Below are 23,197 nucleotides of genomic sequence, written 5' to 3' on the forward strand. Positions count from 1 at the left end.
GAGAGGCTGAGGCAGGAGAATGGCGTGAACCCGGGAGGCGGAGCTTGCAGTGAGCCGAGATTGCGCCACTGCACTCCAGCCTGGGCGACAGAGCGAGACTCCGTCTCAAAAAAAAAAAAAAGAAGAACCATGCTTACAATTTTTTTTCTCTATTACAAACACTTCCTCAAAAATTGATTTAAGGAAAATCTCAGTGCCACTGCTAATTAATAATAAAGCTGTGTGGTCCACATATTTCTAAAATCGTACATTATCTGAAAAGTAAAATTATCTTTAACTTAGTTTTAAAAAGTAAGATAGAAAATTTTATAGTAACATAGCTGTTACATTAAGAAAGCCCAACTGATGAAGTTTCCTTACAGTGTAGTATTGTTTTTCTGTGATAAGATTTTCTATGATTAAAAGGCAATTTTATGCCTGTTATCATAGCACTTCAGGAGGCCAAAGCAGGGAGATTGCTTGCATCCATGAGTTAAGAGACTAGCCTGGGCAACATAGTGAGACTAGCCTGGGTAAAGCAACATAGTGAGACTGTGTCTCTACAGAAAAAAAAAAAAAAAAAAGCTGGGCATGATGGTGTGCACCTGTAGTCCCAGCTACTAGGGAGGGAGGCTGAGGTGAGAGGATTGCTTAAAGCTGAGAGTTGGAGGTTGTAGTGAGCCTTGATCATGCCATTGCTCTCCAGCCTGGGTGATAAAGTGAGACCCTGTCTCAAAAACAAACAAACAAAAAGCGATGTTAAAGAAACATATTATTCGATGGAAGCATTCATTGTTGAATAAGGAAACACATTTGTTTTTCTTCAGGATTATTTGATAGTTGATCTATTTTTTTAAAATTACTTTTCCAATATTTCTCATTTCTTCCAGAAATAATTTATGGTGGAATTTTTCTAGTAGTTACCTGTTGAGTAGCATATACTATCAAAAGTGAGCCTATATCTAAACTAGAATTTAAAAAAATTTAGTTTCTAATAGTTTCCTTGATCATACCATATTAAAGACTTATAAGTACCATATAAGGCATTAATGAATTTTTATTTATGTATGAAATATTTTAAAGATAGTATTGAGTCATATTTTTATAGTGAGGTATTTTAAAGTAATATTTAACATATTTTTCTTCTTTGATACCATAGAATTAAAATTGCTTTTCATCGTTGTAATTTCTATCATTGGCTAAAGACTAAAACTTGACTAAAAGTTGATTTAATTTTAGTTATAACTACATTACGAGATGTTAACATGCTGATTTATTACTCTGGCCTCTTAAAGCACTAAGCCATCCTTTTGGAGGCTGTCTTGGTGTTCAGTGAGTAATAAAACAGGACTTTCTAGCCTAATGCATATTGAAATTAATACTAATATTAATTTTTTCCCTTTGAAAGACAGGAATAAACCTAAAACCTAATATACATCTTGTGTAAGTTAGATAACCTGCAAATAGTTATATGCCAAACATTGAAATGGTTTTATTCATTCTACAGCTGTTCTTTTTTCCTGTTTTGTAAAATAATTATTTTGGTTTAGTCTTTTTTCTAGACATTCCTATCCTTGACTTTTCTTTCCAGATTTTGTTTCCTAGCCTGTTTGCCATGTTTCCCTTCTTACGTGTCAGGAAATTATTCTACCCTTCTCCATTTTGGTAAGATGAAAGTTTATAAAGCAATCAAAATAGTATTTTCAATATAAATAGGTGGTGCACATTGATTTTTCTTTGTAATTTTACTGAAAGTGTACATGTCTGTCTGTCTATTTATTCTAACCCTTTTGGTTTTCCATTTTTAGATAAAATGAAATTCATTTTGGAAAAGTTTCCTGATTTGTTTAAAATATTCTTTTGATAATTTTTTTAAAGAAAATTGGCAACCATAAAAATCAGTTTATTTTCTCTCCAAATTGGATATTTCATTTTGCTTTTTAAAAATTTTATGTGTTCTTAGCAACATGCAGATTGTAAGTGGCTGGCATAGTGACAATGTAATTGCAAAAGCTAAATGATTGTCATGCCTGTTATGCCATGTGTACAGTGTAAATCCATTGTTATCCCTCTTAGGTAAATTTAAAAGCATTTAGATATGTCATGAGTCCAAAATGTGCACTCTTCCATTTTACTAACCTAATGGCTTAAATGGAGAACCTGAGAGAGTTTTAGAATAGTAAAGTTACTTGTCTTGGTGTTGTAGTTCAAAACTGGACATACAGAAGACATTTTACATGAGCATGGTGTATAATTTTGTAAATCTATGTTTTATTTACCCTTTCAGTTTCATTTTTCTTTGTCTTTTCCTGTGTTTTTCTGTTTGTTTCTTTTTCTTTGTGCAAGTTGCTTAAATATGCATTTGAAAATAATCTCTACAGGCTAAAATGATTGGATTGTACTTGTTAAGGTTTTTTCTTTGTGGATTGTTAATGCACACATCAGTGTAAAAGCAATTTTCAGCCTTCAAACTGTGACATATTTTAACATCTTTTAAAAATACTGATTGCTTTCTTTATGATATTTACAAATAACATGACATTTAAACATATATTTAAATTCCACCGCCTTCAGATTAATGCATTTTTCATTGTCATTTGTTATTATGGTTTGTTATATTTCATGATTACTTACAATTATCAAAAGACTCAAAAATTAAATCAAGCATATTAGAGTATCTGTTTTAATGAATCAGCTTAGTAAGTTGATACAAGTGAGAACACACAAAGAAATTGATAGAAAAAGTAAAGTTATCAGCAAATTATTCTAGTTGTTATAAAATGCATATTACCAAACAGTGATGCCTCTTTTTCTGTCTTACCTTTGTGTCCTCCATCCCTTGAAAGCATTCTCTAAATAAGTTGATGAATAAGTTTTGTGGGCAGTGATGATGAGTATCCTTTAGATCTTTTTAAAGAAACAAATAACTGAGTTAGAACATATAAATATCTGACAGAAAGTATTATAAACATCTAGGCAGATGGTAATGTGAAGAATTAATACAGATCTGGACGATTAGACCAGAGGAATCTGCTATTAGTTAGAACATTTTGGCTGTGGTTAATATCCTTAGTTTGGAATCTGGGGTAAAGGAAGGTTATATTGAAAATGGAAGTATCTGTAGTAGTTTAACTTTTGGGCTCTTGATTCATATATAGATATCTGGGCTTCAGAGTTAAAGAAATTTCCTTTAGCAAGACTTTCTGAATCATCTAGGAAAAGGCAAAGTATTATATATCATTGTTTTAGAGTAGATTTGTCCTTAAACCCAAGTTACCAGGTCAAAGGTCAGCTAGCCTTTGATGATGAGGAAGTAAGTTGGTAATCCATGTAGCTTTTTCTTTTTTTTCTTTTTGGTATCTGATTTGCCTTAGATTTGTCTCTGTCTTATGATTACTAAACACGATAGTGTCTTAAGCAAAGGTGCAGTGAACTATAAACAGTTTGAGTCCCACCTAATACTGTGCACGTACATATACACGTAAAGGTACATTAAATCATGCTTTTGCTTTATATTGAGAAACACAAATCGAAAGTGGCAGGGTGCCAGACAAAGTTTAATTCTTAACATTTGAATATTCTACTTCTTGAAGTTCAAAACAAATTTTACATGCTGATTTTCTGAGATCTTGTAATTTATTATGAGTTTAAGAAGTAGATCTTTGTTAGGAACTCAAGATGAGTTTTTTATGCTACTACAGTTTATGATACAGATTTATTTTTCACTAAGTACTTTTTGTTGAGATCTAGGTCTCTACTGGGAACAACCTTTATAGTGTTAATAAAGTCATATACTAATATAAATGTATCAGGTAAAGAGGATTTTTTTTTTCTTTTAAGGGCGAGTGTTGTTTTCCAAATGCATATGAAAAGCACAGGTCAATTTGTGAGTTCTTCAAAGTAGTGGCACTCTTTTTAATTTATAGTTTGTCCAAAAACTGAAACATTATTTTTTGCCTTTAAAAAGGTACAATTCTCTTAGTAAATAATGTTTATTTTTATTTTCTAGATGTTGTAAATTTTGATGACATAGCTTCCTCAGAAAACTTGCTTCATCTCACTGCAAATAGACCAAAGATGCCTGGAAGAAGGTTGCCGGGCCGTTTCAATGGTGGACATTCTGTGAGTTCATCTAATTGTCGTAAACTACAGTAGATTTAGCAAATGCAGAGTCCATTTGAAGTTAGAGGACTTATAGCTCTACCTAAGTTTAAAAATTAGGAGGATAGCTCTTATACTCAAGTGGAAAATGCTGGTATTTAAGGAGATAGAGGGAGAGAGGTGTGTTCATTCCAACAGGGTCTGGAATGGAAGGTTACAGAATCAGAAGGAAATTTTCATGAGGCTATAGCCACAGAGCACAGGGTCAAAGGGTGACAAAGAAAGAACCTGTTTAATTTGTCTTTCAACAATGGTTATTAAAATTGAGCAGCAGATACTCACTTTAGGAAAGATTGAGAAAATTTTTTCCCCTGAAATATTCAGTGTTTTTCTTTTCTTTTCTTTTTTTCTAAATTTTTAAAATTAACTTCAGCGGGTACATAATAGATTTGTATATTTATGGGTTATGTGAGATATTTTGATATAGGCATGAAATGCATGATAATTTTATCAGGATAAATGCGGTATCCATCACATCATGAATTTATCTTTTGTGTTACAAACCATCTAAATTGTACTTAGTTATTTTTAAGTGTACAATTAAATTATTTTTGACTAGTAGTTACCCTGTTATGCTACCAAATACTAGGTCTTACTCATTCTTTCTGTTTTTTGTACTCATTAACCATCCCCCTATCCCTACTGCCACCCCACTAACACCCTTCCCAGCCTCTGATAACCATCTTTCTGTTCTCATCTCCATGAGTTCAGTTGTTTTAATTTTTATAGTGAGAATATGCTAAGTTTGTTCTTCTGTGCCAGGCTTAGTTGACTTAACATAATGAACTCCAGTTCTATCCATGTTGCAAATGACAGAATCTCATTCTTTTTTGTGACTGAATAGTAGTCCATTGTCTATAGTTACCACATTTTCTTTATCCATTTGTCTATTGCTGGACACTTAGGTTGATTCCAATTCTTGGCTATATTCTTGTGAATAGTGCTACAGTAAACATGGGAGTGCAGATATCCCTTTGATATACAGATTTCCTTTTTTTTTGATACATACCTAGCAGTGCTGGATCAGATGGTAGCTCTATATTTAGTTCTTTGAAGAACCTCCAAATTTTTCTCCATAGTGATTGTACTCATTTACATCCCCCCCCAGCAGTGTACGAGGGTTCCCTATCTCCATATCCTTGCCAGCATTTGCTATTACCTATCTTTTGGATAAAAACCATTTTAATTGGGGTGAGGTAATAACTCCTTGTAGTTTTGATTTGTATTTCTCTGATGATCGTTGTGAAATATTCATTGTTCTTGTAGTACTTGTCCTCATGTCTAAATGTATTAACTTCTTTGTATGCTTTTTCTGCATTGCCTGGAGTACTGGTGGTACTGTAATGTTAATATATTAGCTCTTAAACACTATAGTACTTTTAAAATTACCTAAATGGAGAAAATCCTTGCTGCTAAAAGGCAAGCTGGTTTTGCTCTCAAGATATGCAAATATGTTACTCAGCTCGAAAGTATATAGCATCCTATTAATAATAATGGGATATCAGCAACAGTAGCAGCTGAAAATCCATAAAAGTTATTTGCTTTATTATCCAAAGACTTACTACCTTTTCTTCTCTTTGGTCTATTATGTCTTTAGCCAACTCACAGCCCCGAAAAAATCTTGAAGTTACCAAAAGAAGAAGATAGTGCCAACCTGAAGCCATCTGAATTAAAAAAAGATACATGCTACTCTCCAAAGGTGAGGTGCATTGTGGTCTAAGGTTTGTTGACTTTCTGGGATTCTTTGTGGACATCAAACATAGGGAATTTAAGGTGTTATTTAGGAAGAATTATTTCTTCTGCCAAGAAGTGAAATAATTGCTGCTAAAAAATTGAGTCGTTTAGCTTCGTCAGACTATTTTCTGCAAATATTTTTGAAAGAGCTTACATTTTAATTGAATAAAATAAATATTACATATTTCATATTTTTTAAGGCATAGATCTCTGCATCTATTTCGTTTCTCCATTAAACATATATTCTTAAGGTCAGAAACAAACACTTGTATAGTACTTACCTAGCTTGGTGCTTAGTACAATAATTAAGCATTCAGTATATACTGGAATGAATGGCAGAATACTGTATGTACAAGGATCCTTTCATCTGTTACATGTGTTAGGTGTCTTGTCAAAATTTTTACCATTTTTATTTAACATAGTTTCACCACAACTGACACACATTTAAGAAGGTCATTTAGGTTTCCTCCCAAATTATTTCTCGATTTCATTTCAGGGCATTTTTGTCAGCGTTTCCAATTTATTAAATACGCTTATTCTGATTCTCTCAGCTCTCAGCAGTCTATTGAAATTTTATTAAAGTGACTTTTTTTTAGTGAAATAGTTAAGGGGTGTCAGGCTATGGACTCATTTTAGTGACTCTTCCTGAACCTATTAAATTGTTCACAATTACTTTTAAGTGAAGCTCTTTGGACATTCCAAACAATAAGTATTGAATATGGAAGATCAAAATAATACCTTTATAATGCTGTTACATTCTTGCTACTGTTTCACTAGGCAAACCATCCATAATATACATTTGATGGATTTTTCTTTCTTCCTTTTTTCTTCTGTTAATAAAATTGTCATTTCCTGTAAAAACCACTAATGATTACAAATGTATTCTTTAGTTGTCTGGTGATTTTTCCAGTTGTGAACATCAGATTGCTTTTGAATTTCCAAATTTGCCATTTATCTTGGAGTACTTAATTGTTTTTCTTCTTGCTGTAAAAATCTTTTGAACGTAAATATAATATTAAATAAAATCAGAATTTTTTTTTTTTTTTTATGTTTTCAGCCATCTGTGTACCTTTCAACACCTTCCAGTGCTTCTAAAGCAAATACAACTGCTTTCCTGACTCCATTAGAAATCAAAGCTAAAGTGGAAACAGAGGATGTGAAAAAAAATTCCCTGGATGAACTTAGAGCCCAGATTATTGAATTGTTGTGCATTGTAGAAGCACTGAAAAAGGATCACGGGTAAGTAGCCCTTCTTTTCTCCTATGAGTACTACTTAACCCATGCATAAAGAACTTTTTCAAACCATATTAAGTAAAAATCTAATCTGTGGCTGGGTGTGGTAGTTCACACCTGTAATCGCAGCATTTTGGGAGACCAAGGTTGGAGGATTGCTTGAGTCCAGGAGTTCAAGACCAGCCTGGACGACATGGCAAAACCCCATCTTTGCAAAAAAAAAAAAAAAAAAAAAAAAAAAAAAAAAAAAAAAAAAAAAGAAAGAAAGAAAGAAAAGAAAAAAAGCCAGGCTTGGTGGCACATCCCTGTAGTCCCAGCTACTCAAGAGGTTGAGGTGGGAGGATCTCTTGAGCCTGGGAAGTCAAGGCTGCAGTGAGCTGTGAACATGCCAGTGCACTCCAGCCTGGGCAACAAAACCAAGACCCTGTCTCAAAAAAAGTCTCTAGTATGAGCAAGTATATTTTCAAAGAAATTTTCATCAACAGTCCTTTTCTCTTTTTGGCAAAAAAGCTAAATTGGTGAAGTTATTCTAGTAGCTGGATTGTGGAAAACGTGCATACATAACCATAATTTTAGGCTAGAAATCTTCTGGTCAGAAATGATTAGTTTTTAAACTACTAGGAAAAATATTGTATTTTGGATCTGGTTATGTATCTATACATATAGTTAACTTAGTTTTCAGAGGATTTATTTGATCACTGTTTCTGTGAGGTTGAGTTGGACATTTATAAAATGAATGTGTTGGGATAGGTGATCTCTAAAACCCTTCCCTTAACTCTGAAAATGTTTTGATATGGTATATGTTGAGACATACCCTAGTTGAAAGTTAGGGACTTTTTAGAGCTAAAACAAATTTACAAGCTCACCTATTATAGGTGAGCCCCCCTCCGGCTTTTTAAATGAATAAATAAAAGTTTATAGAGATAAAGTTATGTATCCAACTTCACACAGTTGTTAAATGACAGAGCTAGAACGCAAACTCCTATTATCTGTTGGTTTAGAGATGTTTTCTATAACCATTAGTATTTGAATTTTAAAACTTGTTGACATTTTAAGCATAATTCTACAAAAGCCCAGTAGGTAAAACAGATTAAAAAAAAAAAGCAGTTAATCTAATTGAATTGAGAGTGAGGTTGCTCATCCCTTGTCTTCAAATTCCCTTCTAAAAAGATTTCTTGGAATAGGGTATAAAAGTTATGGCCAAATAAAAAGTATAAAAGAACAAAAAATAAAAATAAAACATAAAAGTTGAGGCCAGAGGCCATGTTTCCTCTGAGCCTGATTTTATCATTTCTTTTCCAATTTTAAGTTGGCTTAGGAATCTTATTAAAAATAATATTGAGATTAACAGTATAAGGTATTTGGAGTTTGCAGAACACTTTCACAGGTATTTCTTAGAAACAAAAAATGTATCTTGAATGACTACTTAAAAATATATGTTTTATATATTATGTATATAGAGGAGTTTATAATTTAACACATGATGGTATTTCTTGGAATCCTTCAGTTTATCTGTTTTGAAAGATTCTTTTAGTAGATTCTGCAACATGGACATTATAAGCTATAAGTTTACTTTTCCAGTAAATATTTATTAATTACCACCCATGTACCAGTTAGAGAAGTCTCCTGATTTGATTTTGTTGTTTTACATTTTTTATACCATGTCCTGTTTTTCATATACATATTGCCTGTGGCTGCTCTTAAATTAGCTCTAGAACGGATAAAATATTTCTGATTTATATATATATATATATATATATTTAAATATAAAACATTTTAGAAGTCTTTCCAAAGGGCATTTTCAATATTTTCAATATCTTGAGTTTCTCTGGAAAAGTGAAACTGGATGGCAGGTTTTTTTGTTTTTTTTTTTTTAATATCTAAAAAACTTGCATCAGCAGGAGAAGGGATAAATACTATTGATATATTAATAGAGAAATACTACACAGCATACAACAATAAAAGTAAATTTCAACATCAATATGAATTAATCTAAACATTGAGAGGAGGGAGCAGGTCAGAAGCATACACGCAATCAGTATATTTCATTTGTATAAAGTTGAAAAGCATACCAAACCAGAAAATATATTATTTTAAGAATGTATTTGCATGTGCCAAAATTAGAACAACAAATGAATAATAATAAATACTGTAAAACTTTTTCTATGGAAGAGAGGGGGGAAATAGGATTAAGGAAAGAGGTCGCTTTTTAGGATATCTGAGGCACTGGTAATATTTTATTTCTTTACTTGACTTGGAGTTCAGAGGTTTTCGCTTTACTCTTATAATAGTAGATCTTTATAGCTTAGATATCACTAAGAAATTATTGCTAAGAAGTCAGTTTTGAAACATTATATAAATAATTTTAAAATTCCTTATGTATTTTTTCTTCATGAATTTTTTTTTTTACTTTTTCAACCTGTTATTTCTACAGTATTCTCATTTCAAGTATTTGTTGAGACTGAAAATGTCCATACTTTTGATTTAGAAATTTGATATACTAACATATTCCTCCCATTCCTTCTCTCTCATTCCTCGATTCCTCCCACTCCTTCTGTCCCCAGAATAATGAATCAGCCAAACAAAAAACCTGGATATTCGAATACCAAATCACAATTATAAATATGAAAATTTTAGCAGCATGAAAATGGTTTAAAATTTGTGAAAAGACGTAATATTGAATATTCACTTAAAGCTATAGAAAAAAGAAAACTATATAGAAAGATTAGAAGGGAACACGGGAAGGTGAAAACATGAGTTAAGGAAGAGAGACTATTGGCTAGAGTTTTTAATTTGTTTGGTTTTTGGATTTTAATGTGGTATTTAATTTTTAAAAATAGAGAAAGAAATTCAAAGTCTAGGTTATCTTATCAGATAAACTGTTAACTTGCCTTGTATTATGATGTGTTGACATTCATTTTACCAAATTGCTTGGGCTTTGAGTTTTCCAACCTGGAAAATGTATGATAGCTGAATATAGGAAATTTCTTCTAAAGGTTAGATATTATTTCTGTCTTCATGAGCTGCTCTGAATTTGCTTGATTTCTTGATCTCAGATAGATTTGTCTTGGTTTTGCTGAATTTTTAACTGTTGCATTGAACCATTCTAACTAGAGAATCTTACATTTTTCTTAATTAACATTGCTATTGCCCTTAAAATGTTTTTCCCATGAACTGGTAGGTTAGGTAACAAAAAGCCTGTAAACATTAGTCAAATAAATTATTTAATCAAAAGACTTAGCAGTAATATAAGTACTTTGTTTTTAGGAAAGAACTGGAAAAACTGCGAAAAGATTTGGAAGAAGAGAAGGCAATGAGAAGTAATCTAGAGGTAATTCATTTCTTCTAGCATTGAGAGTTTAGTGAGCATAAACTGGACATGTTTTTCCCAATCCAGCTGGGTAATTGGTTCCTGTACAAATTATGCTATACTACTTCAGTTGGACATACACACAATGGACTACTATTCAGTCACAAAAAAAGAATGAGATCCTGTCATTTGCAACAACATGGATGGAACTGGAGGTCATTATGTTAAGCCAGGCACAGAAAGACAAACTTCATGTTCCCACTTATTTGTGGGAGCTAAAAAAAATTAAAACAATTGAACTCATAGAGAACAGAAGGATGGTTACCAGAAGGTGGGACGGATATTAGTGGAATTAATTAGTGGCAAGGGTATTCTTTTGAAATTGGAGTCAGTACTCTTTTTAAACCCTGCCTCTGCTTTATCAACTAAGTTTACATTTTGTAAATCCTTTATTATTTCCGCAACATTCACAGGATCTTCACCAACAGTAGATTCCACCTCACAAAACTACTTTCTTTGCTGATCCAAAAGAAGCAACTCCTCATCTGTTCAAGTTCGATCCACTTTTAATTCTCATTGTCTTGCTGTTTTTACCACATCTTCAGTTACCACTGAAGTTTTCGATACTCAAAGTCATCCCTGGGAGTTGGAGTCATCTTCCAAAATATTGACATTTTGACTTTCTCTTATGAATCGTGAATGTTCCTCATGGCATCTAAAGTGATGAATTTTTTTCCAAAGGTTTTCAGTTTATTTGCCTACATTTATCAGAGGAATCACTATCTATGGCAGCTATAGCCTTCCAAAATGTGTATCTTTAATAAGAATTGAAAGTCTAAATGTCTCCTTGATTCATGGGCTACAGAATGGAAGTTGTGTTAACAGACATGAAAGTAACATTAATCTCCTTGTTCATTTCCATCAGGGTTCTTGGGTGACTAAGGGCATTGTCAGTGAGCATTCGTATTTTAAAAATAATCCTTTTTTTTTTTTTTTTTTTTTTTAACCTGAGTAGTAGGTCTTAACTGTGGGCTTAAAATATTCAGTAAATCATGCTGTAAACAGATGTGCTGTTATCCAGGCTTTGTTGTTCCATTTGTAGAGCATAGGCAGAGTAGATTTAGCATAATTCTTAAGGGCCAAGGATTTTCAGAATGATAAAATAAGTGATGGTTTCCATTAAAGCCACCAGCTGCATTCACCTAACAAGAGTCAGCCTGTCCTTTGAAGCTTTGAAGCCAGGCATTGACTTCTCTCTAGTTATGGAAGTCCTAGATGATATCTTCTTTCAATAGAAGGCTGTTTTACCTCCTCTGAAAATTTGTTTCCTGTATCCAACTCCCATCTTAGCTAGATCTTCTGGATAACTTGCTGCAGCTTCTACATTAGCACTTGCTTTACCTTCCAATTTTATGTCGTGGAGATGGCTTCTTAAACCACATGAACCAGCCTCTGCTACCTTCAGACTTTTTCTGTGCTGCTTCCTCACCTCTGTTAGGCCTTCAAAGAATTGAAGAAAGTTAGGGCCTCACTCTGGATTAGGCTTTGGCTTAAGGAAATGTTACAGTTGGTTAGATCTTCTATCTAGACCACTCAAACTTTTCCTTTGTATCAACAATAAGGCTGTTAGGCTTTCTTCTTATTCATATGTTCACTGCAGTAGCACTTTTAATTTTGTTGAAGAACTTTTCCTTTGCAATGAAAACTTGGCTAACTGTTTGGGGGCAAAAGGCCAATCTCTTGACCTGCTGTGGCTTTCAACATTGCCTTCCTCTCTGAGCTTAGTCATTTGTAACTTTTTATTTAATGTGAGAGGGATGTGATTATTTCTTTCACTTGAACACTTAGAGAACATTTTCGGATTATTAATTGGCCTAATTTTATTATTAGGCCTGTTCTGTCTCAGATAATAAGGAAGGCCAAGTAGAGGGGGAGAGAGTAAGAAGAAAGGCTGATCAGTGTAGCAGTTAGAACACACATGACATTTATCAATTAAGTTTGCTGTTTTATATGGGTGCCAGAACAATTATAATATTAACATCAAAGATCACTGATCACAAATCACTGTAACATATATAATTACAGTGAAAACATTTGAAATATTGTGAAAATTGTCAAAATGTGACATAGTGATACAAAGTGATCACATATTGTTGGAAAAATGGCATCAACAGAGTTGCTCAACATAGGATTACCACCAGCCTTTGATTGTAGACAGTGCAGTATCTGTGAAGCACAGCAAAACGAAGTACAATAAAACGAGGTATCCCTGTAGTTCTCTCTTCTGTGCAGTTAAGCTATTTTCATTCTTTCTTTGCTCAGGGACAGGACTGGTGGTTGTGACATATGGCTGTAGATACACTGCCTCCCACTTTAAACTTAAGAGTTTATGTTAATTCTCCACTGGTGATTGGCAATTTTGACTATTTCCTTTATCTTTCTTAGCTTTCTTTTTCTCCTTCACTAATGTTTATCTTCATTTGCATTATTCTTTCTGCATATCTCAGAGAAAGTTGTATCCTACCTTTTTTTAGAGACTCTTCTCATTGTTTAAGTATTTCATACTCCCTTCTGTTTTTTAGTCTGCCTTATTAGTTACCCTATTTCTTTTGTCAGCAGTTTGTAGAACGAGAGAATTTGGGACTTGCAGTTGGAAAACCTTTGCTCTTATCCTGAGAATCAACTAACTTTTTTGTTTTAAACTGTGTATTAGTTAGGCTTAGCATTTTCTGCACATTATCTCATTGGACAAACATAACAACATGTAAGGATTATTGTTCCTATTATAAGATTGAAAAAAGTAGGGTTTGGAATGATAGTGTTAGGCTACTCTTGCATTGCTATAAAGAAATACCTGAGACTGGATAATTTATAAAGAAAAGAAATTTAATTGGCTCACGGTTCTACAGGCTGTATAGGAAGAAGCATGGTTCCTGCATCTGCTCAGCTTCTGGGGAGGCCTCAGGGAGCTTTTACTCATGGTGAATGGTGAAGTAGGAGCACACAGTTCACATGGCAAGAGAGGGAGTAAGAGAGAGAGTGGGAGGGGCCACACACTTCTAAACAACCAGATCTTATGTGAACTTACTTATCATGAAGGGGATGATCCAAACATGGATCATCCAAATACCCCATGATCCAAATACCTCTCACCTGGCCCCACCTCCAACACTGGGGATTACTTTTAATCTGAGATTTGGTGGGGACACAGATGCAAATCGTATCAATGATTAACAGCAATGGAGCTGAAATTTAATTTTTATTTTATTTTATTTTATTTTATTTTATTTTATTTTATTTATTTATTTTTTTAGCAGTGGTACGAACTTGGCTGACTGCAAGCTCCACCTCCTGAGTTCATGCCGTTCTCCCAGCTCGGCCTCTAGAGTAGCTAGGACTACAGGCGCCTGCCACCACACCCGGCTAGTTTTATTTTTGTATTTTTAGTAGAGATGGGGTTTCACCGTGTTAGCCAGGATGGTCTCAAACTCCTGACCTCAGGTGATCCACCTGCCATGGCCCTCCAAGGTGCTGGGATTACAGGCATGAGCCACTGCACCTGGCCTTAAAGATGTTTTTAACAGAAGCAACCAATCTTCAGAACCTTTGCACTTTGGGATTAAATTATGCTGTGTGAACTTAGGCAAGTCACTTAACCTCCTTTAGCTTTAGTTGAGATAATTTATGTGAAAGTACTTTGTAAATTATCAGACTTTATTTTTTCCTTATTTCCAACATTATCCTCTATTGGCAACTTTACTACTTTGCATGAAAATTCTTGACTTTTTCCATTATTCAGAATCAAAGAATAGCCCCCATTTAGGTCTAGCTGCCTTCTTGATGTACTGCAGTTACTTTCTCTTTTCACTTGAGGTTCATTTGTTGAAATATGAAAACAACCGCCATCCTCTTAAAAAAAAGTCTACTTTTGTGGTCTCTGATTTTTCACCTTCAATTCAGTCTGTAACCCCTTGCATCTTAGGTTAGGTTTACTGATGCCAAATTCAAGGTCTCCAGTTCCTGCAACAGATCACATTTTTTACCATTGCCACCCTCTCAAAGGTTTGTCTTGGTTTAGATGATACTACATCCTATTGTCTCTAACTTCTCCATCTCCTCTTCCTCCTTTTTTTACTTTTTTAATTTTGTTTTTAGAGACAGGGAGTCACTCTGTCACCCAGGCTAGAGTACAGTGACACAATCATAGCTCACTGCAGCCTCAAACTCCTAGGATCAAGTGATCCTCCTGCCTCAGCCTTCCAAGTAGCTGAGACTACAGGCATGCGCTTTCATGCCTGGTTAATTTTTCATTTTTTTGTAGGGACTGGTTCTCACTATGTTGCCCAGGTTGATCTTAAACTCCTGGCCTCAAGTGATCCTCCCACTTTGGCCTCCCAAAGTGGTAGGATTAAAGGTATGAGCCACCATGCCTGGCCTTCCTCTTCCTTCCTTGTAACCTAAATGTAAGTAATCCTTCACTGGTATCCTTGGCTTTTCTGTTTGAGCATTCACATTTTGAACTCATCAATACTCACGAATCTAATGATTAGCTCTAGTGCCTCTCCCCTCTAAATCAAGTTTGTATTTTCCCAGCTTGTATCCTGTGTTTCTGGCTATTAGTCCCCCCTGGATGTTTCATCATGAACTTAGATTTAGCATGTCCCCAGTTAAATTTATCATCTTCCTCTCCTGTTCTTTTGATTTCCTGTTTCTGTTGATAATTTCTGTGGCCCATATAGTCATATAGACATGGTACTTTGTACATGGTTCTCTTCTAGTTCCATTCACTTTTAGTCCTATTAGCTTTACCTCCTAATCTTTATGTCTTTATCCCCACTCTATCTGTCTTGTTATGATGCTTATTATCTTCTGCTTAGCTTTCTTGAGTACTCTGATTCTTATCTCAGATTAACCTTTCCTTCATGGAGTACTTTCAAGAGCTTTCCATTACATGCTGAATAAAGTTCCAACAACTTAACTATATGAGGTGTTTTTATCTTTTGGTCCTAGCTATCTTTCTTTCTTTACTTGCTGATTTGCCATTGTGCCTCTTACAATTGATAAGTCCAAATTTTTATTCTTACTGTGTCTTCTTGGATTGTCCTTTTGCCTCGTCTTCTAATGCCCACGTTCTACAGATTCTCAAGGCCCTGCTCAAACAATTACCATCATTAAATTGATATTAGTCTGTCTCTGATTAAAAGTAATTTAGTGGCCGGGCACGGTGGCTCACACCTGTAATCCCAGCACTTTGGAAGGCCAAGGTGGGTGGATCACCTGAGGTCAGGAGTTCGAGACCAGCCTGGCCAACATGGCGAAACCTTGTCTCTACTAAAAAATATAAAAATTAGCTGGGCGTGGTGGTACACACCTGTAATCCCAGCTACTAGAGAACAATGTTAAGTCACGTGAGCCTTTAAAATTAAAACTGTAAAAAAAATGAGTCTTTTTTAGCATAATTCTTAAGGGTCTTTTGGATAATTTAATATGATTTTATTTTTCTAGCAAAGTCAGCTGTTACTTGGCCTCTCACTGACTTGTATTACAAATATATTTTTTCTTTTGTTTGGGTACAGTTTTACCCCGTATTTGTAAAAGCACACCTAAGGCACTAAAGTTTTAGAATAATTTACTTAAAGGAGAAAGGTGTTTCTCTAAAGATTAAAAGTAGTACTTTACTATAATGTTAACATTATACAGTATTATAATGTTTACTAAAAATGAACAATGAACATACAAGTGCTAAAAGAGAAACTCTAGCAATGTATTTGCCTGATAACTAATTTTTTCCATACATTATTGTGGTACAGGTGGTATTTGGTTACATGAGTAAGTTCTTTAGTGGTGATTTGTGAGATTTTGGTGCACCCATCACCTGAGCAATATATACTGCACCATATTCGTAGTCTTTTATCCCTCACCCCCTTCCCACTCTTCAACTCAAGTCCCCAAAGTCTGTTGTATCATTCTTATGCCATTGCTTCCTCATAGCTTAGCTCCTGCATGTCCATGAGAACATACAATGTTTGATTTTCCATTCCTGAGTTACTTCATTAGAATAATAGTCTCCAATTTCATGCAGGTCACTGCAGATGCTGTTAATTCATTCCTTTTTATGGCTAAGTAGTATTTCATCACATATATCACAGTTTCTTTATCCATTTGTTGATTGATGGGCATTTGGGTTGGTTCCATGATTTTGCTATTGTGAATCTTGCTGCTGTAAACATGTGTGAGCAAGTATCTTTTTCAAATAATGACTTCTTTTCCTCTGGGTAGATACCCAGTAGTGGGATTGCTGGATCAAGTGGTGGTTCTACATTTAGTTCTTAAAGGAATCTCTGCACTGTTTTCTATAGTGGCTGTACTAGTTTACGTTCCCACCAGCAGTGTCGAAGTGTTCCCTGATCACCTCATCCATGCCAACATCTACTGTTTTTTGATTTTTTGATTATGGCCATTCTTGCAGGAGTAAGGTGGTATCGCATTGTAGTTTTGATTTACATTTCCCTGATCATTAGTGATGTTGAGCATTTCTTCATATGTTTGTTGGCCATTTGCACATCTTCTTTTGAGGATTGTCTGTTAATGAACTTAGCCCACTTTTTGATGGGATTGTTTTTTCTTACTGATTTGTTAGGGTTTGTTGTAGATTCTGGATATTAGTCCTTTGTCAGATGTATAGATTGTGAAGATTTTCTCCCACTCTGTGAGTTGTCTGTTTACTCTGTTGGCTCTTCCATTTGCCATGCACAAGCTCTTTAATTAGGTCTCAACTATTTATCTTTGTTTTTATTGCATTTGCTTTTGGGTTTTTGGTCATGAAATCCTTGCCTATGCCAGTAACTAGAAGGGTTTTTCTATTGTTATCTTCAAGAATTTTTATAGTTTCAGGTCTTAGGTTTAAGTCCTTAATCCATCTTAAGTTGATTTCGGTATAAGGTGAAAGATGAGGATCCAGTTTCATTCTCCTACATGTGGCTAGCCAGTTATCCCAGCACCATTTGTTGAAAGGGATGTCCTTTATGTTTTTGTTTGCTTTGTTGAAGATCAGTTGGCTGTAAGTATTTGGGTTTATTTCTGAGTTCTCTGTTCTGTTCCATTGATCTATGTGCCTATATTTATACCAGTACCATGCTGTTTTGGTGACCGTGGCCTTATAGTATAGTTTGAAATCAGGTAGTGTGATGCCTCCAGATTTGTTCTTTTTCCTTAGTCTTGCTTTGGCTATGCGGGCTCTTTTTTTGGTTCCATATGAATTTTAGAATTGTTTTTTCTAATTCTGTGAAGAATGATGGTGGTATTTTGATGGGAATTGCCTTGACTTTGTACATGGCTTTTGACAGTATGGTCATTTTCACAATATTGATTCTCCCCATCCATGAGCATGCGATGTGTTTTCATTTGTGCCATCTGTGATTTCTTTCAGCAGTGTTTTGTAGTTTTCCTTGTAGAGGTCTTTTGACTCCTTGGTTAGGTGTATTCCTAAGCATTTTATTTTATCTTTTTTTGCAGATACTGTAAAAGGGGTTGAGTTCTTGATTTGATTCTCTGCTTGATTGTTGTTGGTGTATAGAAGAGCTACTGATTTGTGTACATTAATCTTATACCCGAAACTTTGCTGAATTGTTTTATCAGTTCTAGGAGCTTTCTGAAGGAGTCTTTAGGGTTTTCAAGGTAAAGGATTGTATCGTCAGCAAACAGTGACAGTTTGACTTCCCCTTTATTTATTTGGATGCCCTTTATTTCTCTGCTCTAATTGCTCTGGCTAGGACTTCCAGTACTATGTTGAAGAGGAGTGGTGAGAGCAGACATTCTTGTCCTGTTTCAGTTCTCAGAGGGAATGCTTTCAACTTTTCCCCATTCAGTATTATGTTGGCTGTGGGTTTGTCATAGATAGCTTTTATTACATTGAGGTATATCCCTTGTATGCCAATTTTGCTGAGAGTTTTAATCATAAACGGATGCTGGATTTTGTCGAATGTTTTTTCTGCATCTATTGAGATACGTGATTTTTGTTTTTAATTCTGTTTATGTGGTATATCACATTTATTGACTTGTGTATGTTAAACCATCCCTGCATCCCTGGTATGAAACCCACTTGGTCATGGTGGATTATCTTTTCGATATGTTGTCGGATTTGGTTAGTTAGTATTTTGTTAAGGATTTTAACATCTGTGTTCATCAAAGATACTGGTCTGTAGTTTTCGTTTTTGGTTACGATCTTTTCTGGTTTTGGTATTAGGGTGATACTGGCTTCATAGAATGAATTAGGGAGGGTTCCTTCTTTCTCTATCTTGGGGAATAGTGTCGAAAAGATTGGTACCCATTCTTCTTTGAATGTCTGGTAGATTCTGCTGTGAATCCATCTGGTCCTGGGCTTTTCTTTGTTGGTAATTTTTTAATTACCATTTCAAATTCGCTGCTTGTTATTGGCCTGTTCAGGATCTCTAATTCTTCCTGGTTTAATCTAGGAGGGTTGTATTTTTCCAGAAATTCATCCATCTCTTCTAGGTTTTCTAGTTTATGTGCATAATGATGTTCATAGTACCCTTGAATGATCTTTTGTATTTCTGTGGTGTCAGTTGTAATATTTCCTGTTTCGTTTCTTAGTGAGGTTATTTGGATTTTCTCTCTTCTTGGTTAATCTTGCTAATGGTCTATAAATTTTATTTATCTTTTCAAAGAACCAGGTTTTTGTTTCATTTATCTTTTGTATTTTTTTGTTGTTGTTTCAGTTTCATTTAGTTCTGCTCTGATCTTGGTTATTTCCTTTCTTCTGCTGGGTTGGGTTTGGTTTGTTCTTGTTTCTCCAGTTCCTTAAGGCATGACCTTAGAGTGTCAGTTTGTGCTCTTTCAGTCTTTTTGATGTAGGCATTTAGGGTGATTAAGTTTTCTCTTAGCACTGCCTTTGCTGTATCTCAGAGCTTTTGGTAGGTTGTGTCATTATTGTCATTCAGTTTGAATAATTTTTTAATTTCCATCTTGATTTCGTTTTTGACCCAGTGCTCATTCAGGAGTATGTTATTTAATTTCCATGTATTTGTCTGGTTTTGAAGGTTCCTTTTGGACTTGATTTCCTGTTTTATTATACTGTGGTCTGAGAGAGTGCTTGGTGTGATTTCAGTTTTCTTAAATTTATTGAGGCTCCTTTTATGGCCTATTATATGTTCTATCTTGGAGAAAGTTCCATGTGCTGTTGAATACAGTGTGTATTCTGCGGTTGTTGGATGAAATATTCTGTATATATCTGTTAAGTCTATTTGTTCTAAGGTATAGTTTAAGTAATTTGTTTCTTTGTTGACTTTCTGTCTTGATGACCTGTCTAATGCTGTCAGTGGAGTATTGAAGTCCCTGACTATTACTGTGTTGCTGTCTAATCTCATTTCTTAGGTCTATTAGTAATTGTTTTATAAATTTGGGACCCACAGTGTTAGGTGCATATATGTTTAGGATTGTGATATTTTACTGTTGGACAAGACCTTTTACCATTCTATTATGTCTGTCTTTGTCTCTTTTAGCTGCTGTTGCTTTAAAGTTTGTTTTGTCTGATGTAATAGCTACCCCTGCTTGCTTTTGGTGTCCATTTGCATGAAATGCCTTTTTCTACCCCTTTACTTGAAGTTTATGTGAGTCCTTATATGTTAAGCAAGTCCCCTGAAGACAGCAGATGGTTGGTTGGTGAGTTCTTATCCATTCTGGAGTTCTGTATCTTTTAAGTGGAGCATGCAGACCATTTATATTCAGTGTTAATATTGAAATGTGAGGTACCATTGCATTCATTGTGCTGCTCTTTGTTGCCTATGTACTTTGGTTTTTTTGTTTTTTGTTTTTGCTTTTTAACTTGTAGTTTTGTTTTATAGTTCCTATGTGATTTATGCTTTAAAGAGGTTCTGTTTTGATGTGCTTCCAGGATTTGTTTCAAGATTTAGAGCAACTTTTAGCAGTTCTTGTAGTGGTGGCTTGATAATGGCGAATTCTCTCAGCATTTGTCTGAAAAAGGCTGTATCTTTCCTTCATGTATGAGGCTTAGTTTTGTTGGATACAAAATTCCTGGCTAATTGTTTTCTTTGAGGAGGCTGAAGACAGAGCCCGAATCCCTTCTAACTTGTAGGGTTTCTGTTGAGAAATTGCTGTTAATCTGATAGATTTTCCTTTATAGGTTACCTAGTGCTTCTGTCTGACAGCTCCTATGATTGTTTCCTTCATCTTAACTTTGGATAACCTGATGACAATGTGCCCAGGTGATGATCTTTTTGCGATGAATTTCCCAAGTGTTTTTTTTGTGCTTCGTGTATTTGGATGTCTAGGACTCTAGCAAGGCCAGGGAAGTTTTCCTCGATTATTCCCTCAAATATGTTTCCAAGCTTTTAGATTTCTCTTCTTCCTCAGGGAACACCGATTATTCTTAAGTTTGGGTGTTTAACATAATCCCAGACTTCTTGGAGGCTTGGTTCATATTTTCTTGTTCTTTTTTCTTTGCATTTGTTGAATTGGGTTAATTCTAAGACCTTGTCTTCGAACTCTGAATTTCTTTCTTCTACTTGGTCAATTCTATTGCTGAGACTTTCTAGAGCATTTTGCATTTCTAAAAGTGTGTCCAAAGTTTCCTGAATTTTTTATTGTTTTTTTCTTTAAGCTATTTCCTTGAATATTTCTCCCTTCACTTCTTGTATCATTTTTTGGATTTTCTTGCATTGGTCTTCACCTTTCTCTGGTGCCTCCCTGATTGGCTTAATGACTAACCTCCTGAATTCTTTTTCAGGTAAATCAGGGATTTCTTCTTGGTTTGGATCCATTGCTGGTGAACTAGTGTGATTTTTTGAGGGTGTTGAAGAGCCTTGTTTTGTCATATTACCAGGATTGGTTTTCTGGTTCCTTATCGTTTGGGTAGGCTCTGTCAGAGGGAAGGTCTAGGGCTGAAGACTGTTCTTCAGATTCTTTTGTCCCATGGGGTGTTCCCTTGATATAGTACTCTCCCCCTTTTCCTACAGATGTGGCTTACTGTGAACCGAACTGCAGTGGTGCTTGTCTTTCTGCTAGGTCTAGCCACCCAGTGATTCTACGAGGCTCTGGGCTGGTACTGGGGGTTATCTGCAGAGACTCTTGTCATGTGAAGTGTCTATGGGGGTCTCAGCCGTGGATACCAGTGCCTGTTCCAGTGGAGGTGGCCGGCAGGGGGATACAATGGACTCTGTTAGGATTCTTAGCTTTGGTGGTTTAATGCTGTATTTTTGTGCTGGTTGGCCTCTTGCCGGGAGATGGCGTTTTCCAGCAAGCATCAGCTGCAGTAGTATGGAGAGGGACCAGCAGTGGGCGGGGCCGTAGAACTCCCAAGATTATATGCCCTTAGTCTTCCACTACCAGGGTTAGTAGGGAAGGACCATCAGGTTGGGGCAGGGCTAGGCATGTCTGAGCTCACGCTCTTCTTGGGCGGGTCTTGCTGTGGCTGCTGTTGGGGATGAAGGTGAGATTGCCAGGTCACTGGAGTTGTGTAGCTAGGAGGAATATGGCTGCCTATGCTGAATCATGCTGGTTGTCAGGGAAGTAGGGGAAAGCTGGCAGTCACAGGCCTCACCCAGCTCCCACACAAACTGAAGGACCAGTCTCAATCCCACCGTGCCTCCCCCAACAGCCCTGTTTCCAGACGGTGGGCGAGATGGGCTTGAAAACTTGCCCCAGGCTACCTGCCTTCTAGCTGCGAAAGAAAAGGGCTTGGTTCTTCCCTCACCTGTGGAGTCTGCAAACTGGATATGCCCGCCTACCCAGAGTTGTGGCCAGGAGGTCTCTCACCCCATTCAAATTGTTACAAAGTTTAGCTAGAGATTTCCTTCTCCCTGTGGAGTTTTACCCCCCGCTCCTCTGGCCGCCCTCCCTATGGATCCCTGTGGTGCCAGGCAGGAATGGCCTGCTTGGGGACTCAGCAAGCTCCCAGGGCCTTTCAGCTGCTTCCTCTACCCCCCTGTATTTTGCTCGGCTCTCTAAACTGGGTCAGATCCAGGTGAAGCTGGAAACTTCTGCAAACAGACCTTCAGTTTCTCCAGTGGGAGTGTGTGTCCGGGAGAGGAGGGTCTCCCTTTCTCACTTCCGCAGTTGGGACACACACAGTATTTGGGGTGTTTCCCAGGTCCTGCAAGAGCAGTCTGCTTTCTTCAGAGGGTCTGTGGGTCCTCTCGGGATTGCTGGTTTGTTCTCGCAGTCAGTCTGGAGCTAAAATTCACAATGCGAGTCTCCGCATGCTGTTCTGTCTGGAGCTGCAATCTAGTCTTGCCTCCCGTCCGCCATGATGATCCCTGTCCAGTGGTAACTAAATGTGTGTCACAAATAGCAGTTTACAAGAAGTATTGCCGATTATGCATGCAATAGTAGCGTTCACACTCCCTACTCCCTCTTCTACCAATTTGTTTTTCTTACCGCTTTCTGTATCTTTGGAATAAAGACTTTAATAACAGATCGGGCTGACAATGAAAGCTATCGTCTCAATCCAAATTGAAGACAGGCTTGTTGTAGTCCAGTGCTGCTAAAACATTGAGCTAATCATCATAATATTTAGAGAATCATATCAAGGAAGATCTTGAAATTAATAAACGGTTCTTGAGTAGTTATAACCCTTTAGGATATTGTGAACATATAAAAATTATACTTTTTGACTATGGCAAAGTCCTAATCATTTAATAATGTACTGTTTGTCCAAACTAGCCAAAGCATGTATTGTTTATGTGCACTCTTGAGGAAGGTGTTGCCATCAGGATAAGGCAAGGCCTATATGTTTCCTTATGC

The 23,197-nt window shown here is 35.9% G+C and overlaps 1 protein-coding gene across 2 annotated transcripts in view; it reads left to right on the top strand.

Annotated features, from left to right (window-relative positions):
• CD2AP (CD2 associated protein) overlaps positions 1-23,197 on the top strand; it is a 163,115-nt gene that overhangs the window by 136,116 nt on the left and 3,802 nt on the right. For both annotated transcript variants that reach the window (XM_055264843.2, XM_055264844.2), the window contains exons 14-17: positions 3,989-4,101; positions 5,738-5,839; positions 6,932-7,113; positions 10,375-10,438. In XM_055264843.2, coding sequence (XP_055120818.1) covers positions 3,989-4,101; positions 5,738-5,839; positions 6,932-7,113; positions 10,375-10,438 — 461 coding nt within the window. The remainder of the gene's footprint in view (positions 1-3,988; positions 4,102-5,737; positions 5,840-6,931; positions 7,114-10,374; positions 10,439-23,197) is intronic.

This window comes from Symphalangus syndactylus, chromosome 23, assembly GCF_028878055.3.
Source record: "Symphalangus syndactylus isolate Jambi chromosome 23, NHGRI_mSymSyn1-v2.1_pri, whole genome shotgun sequence".
NCBI classification, from domain to species: domain Eukaryota; kingdom Metazoa; phylum Chordata; class Mammalia; order Primates; family Hylobatidae; genus Symphalangus; species Symphalangus syndactylus.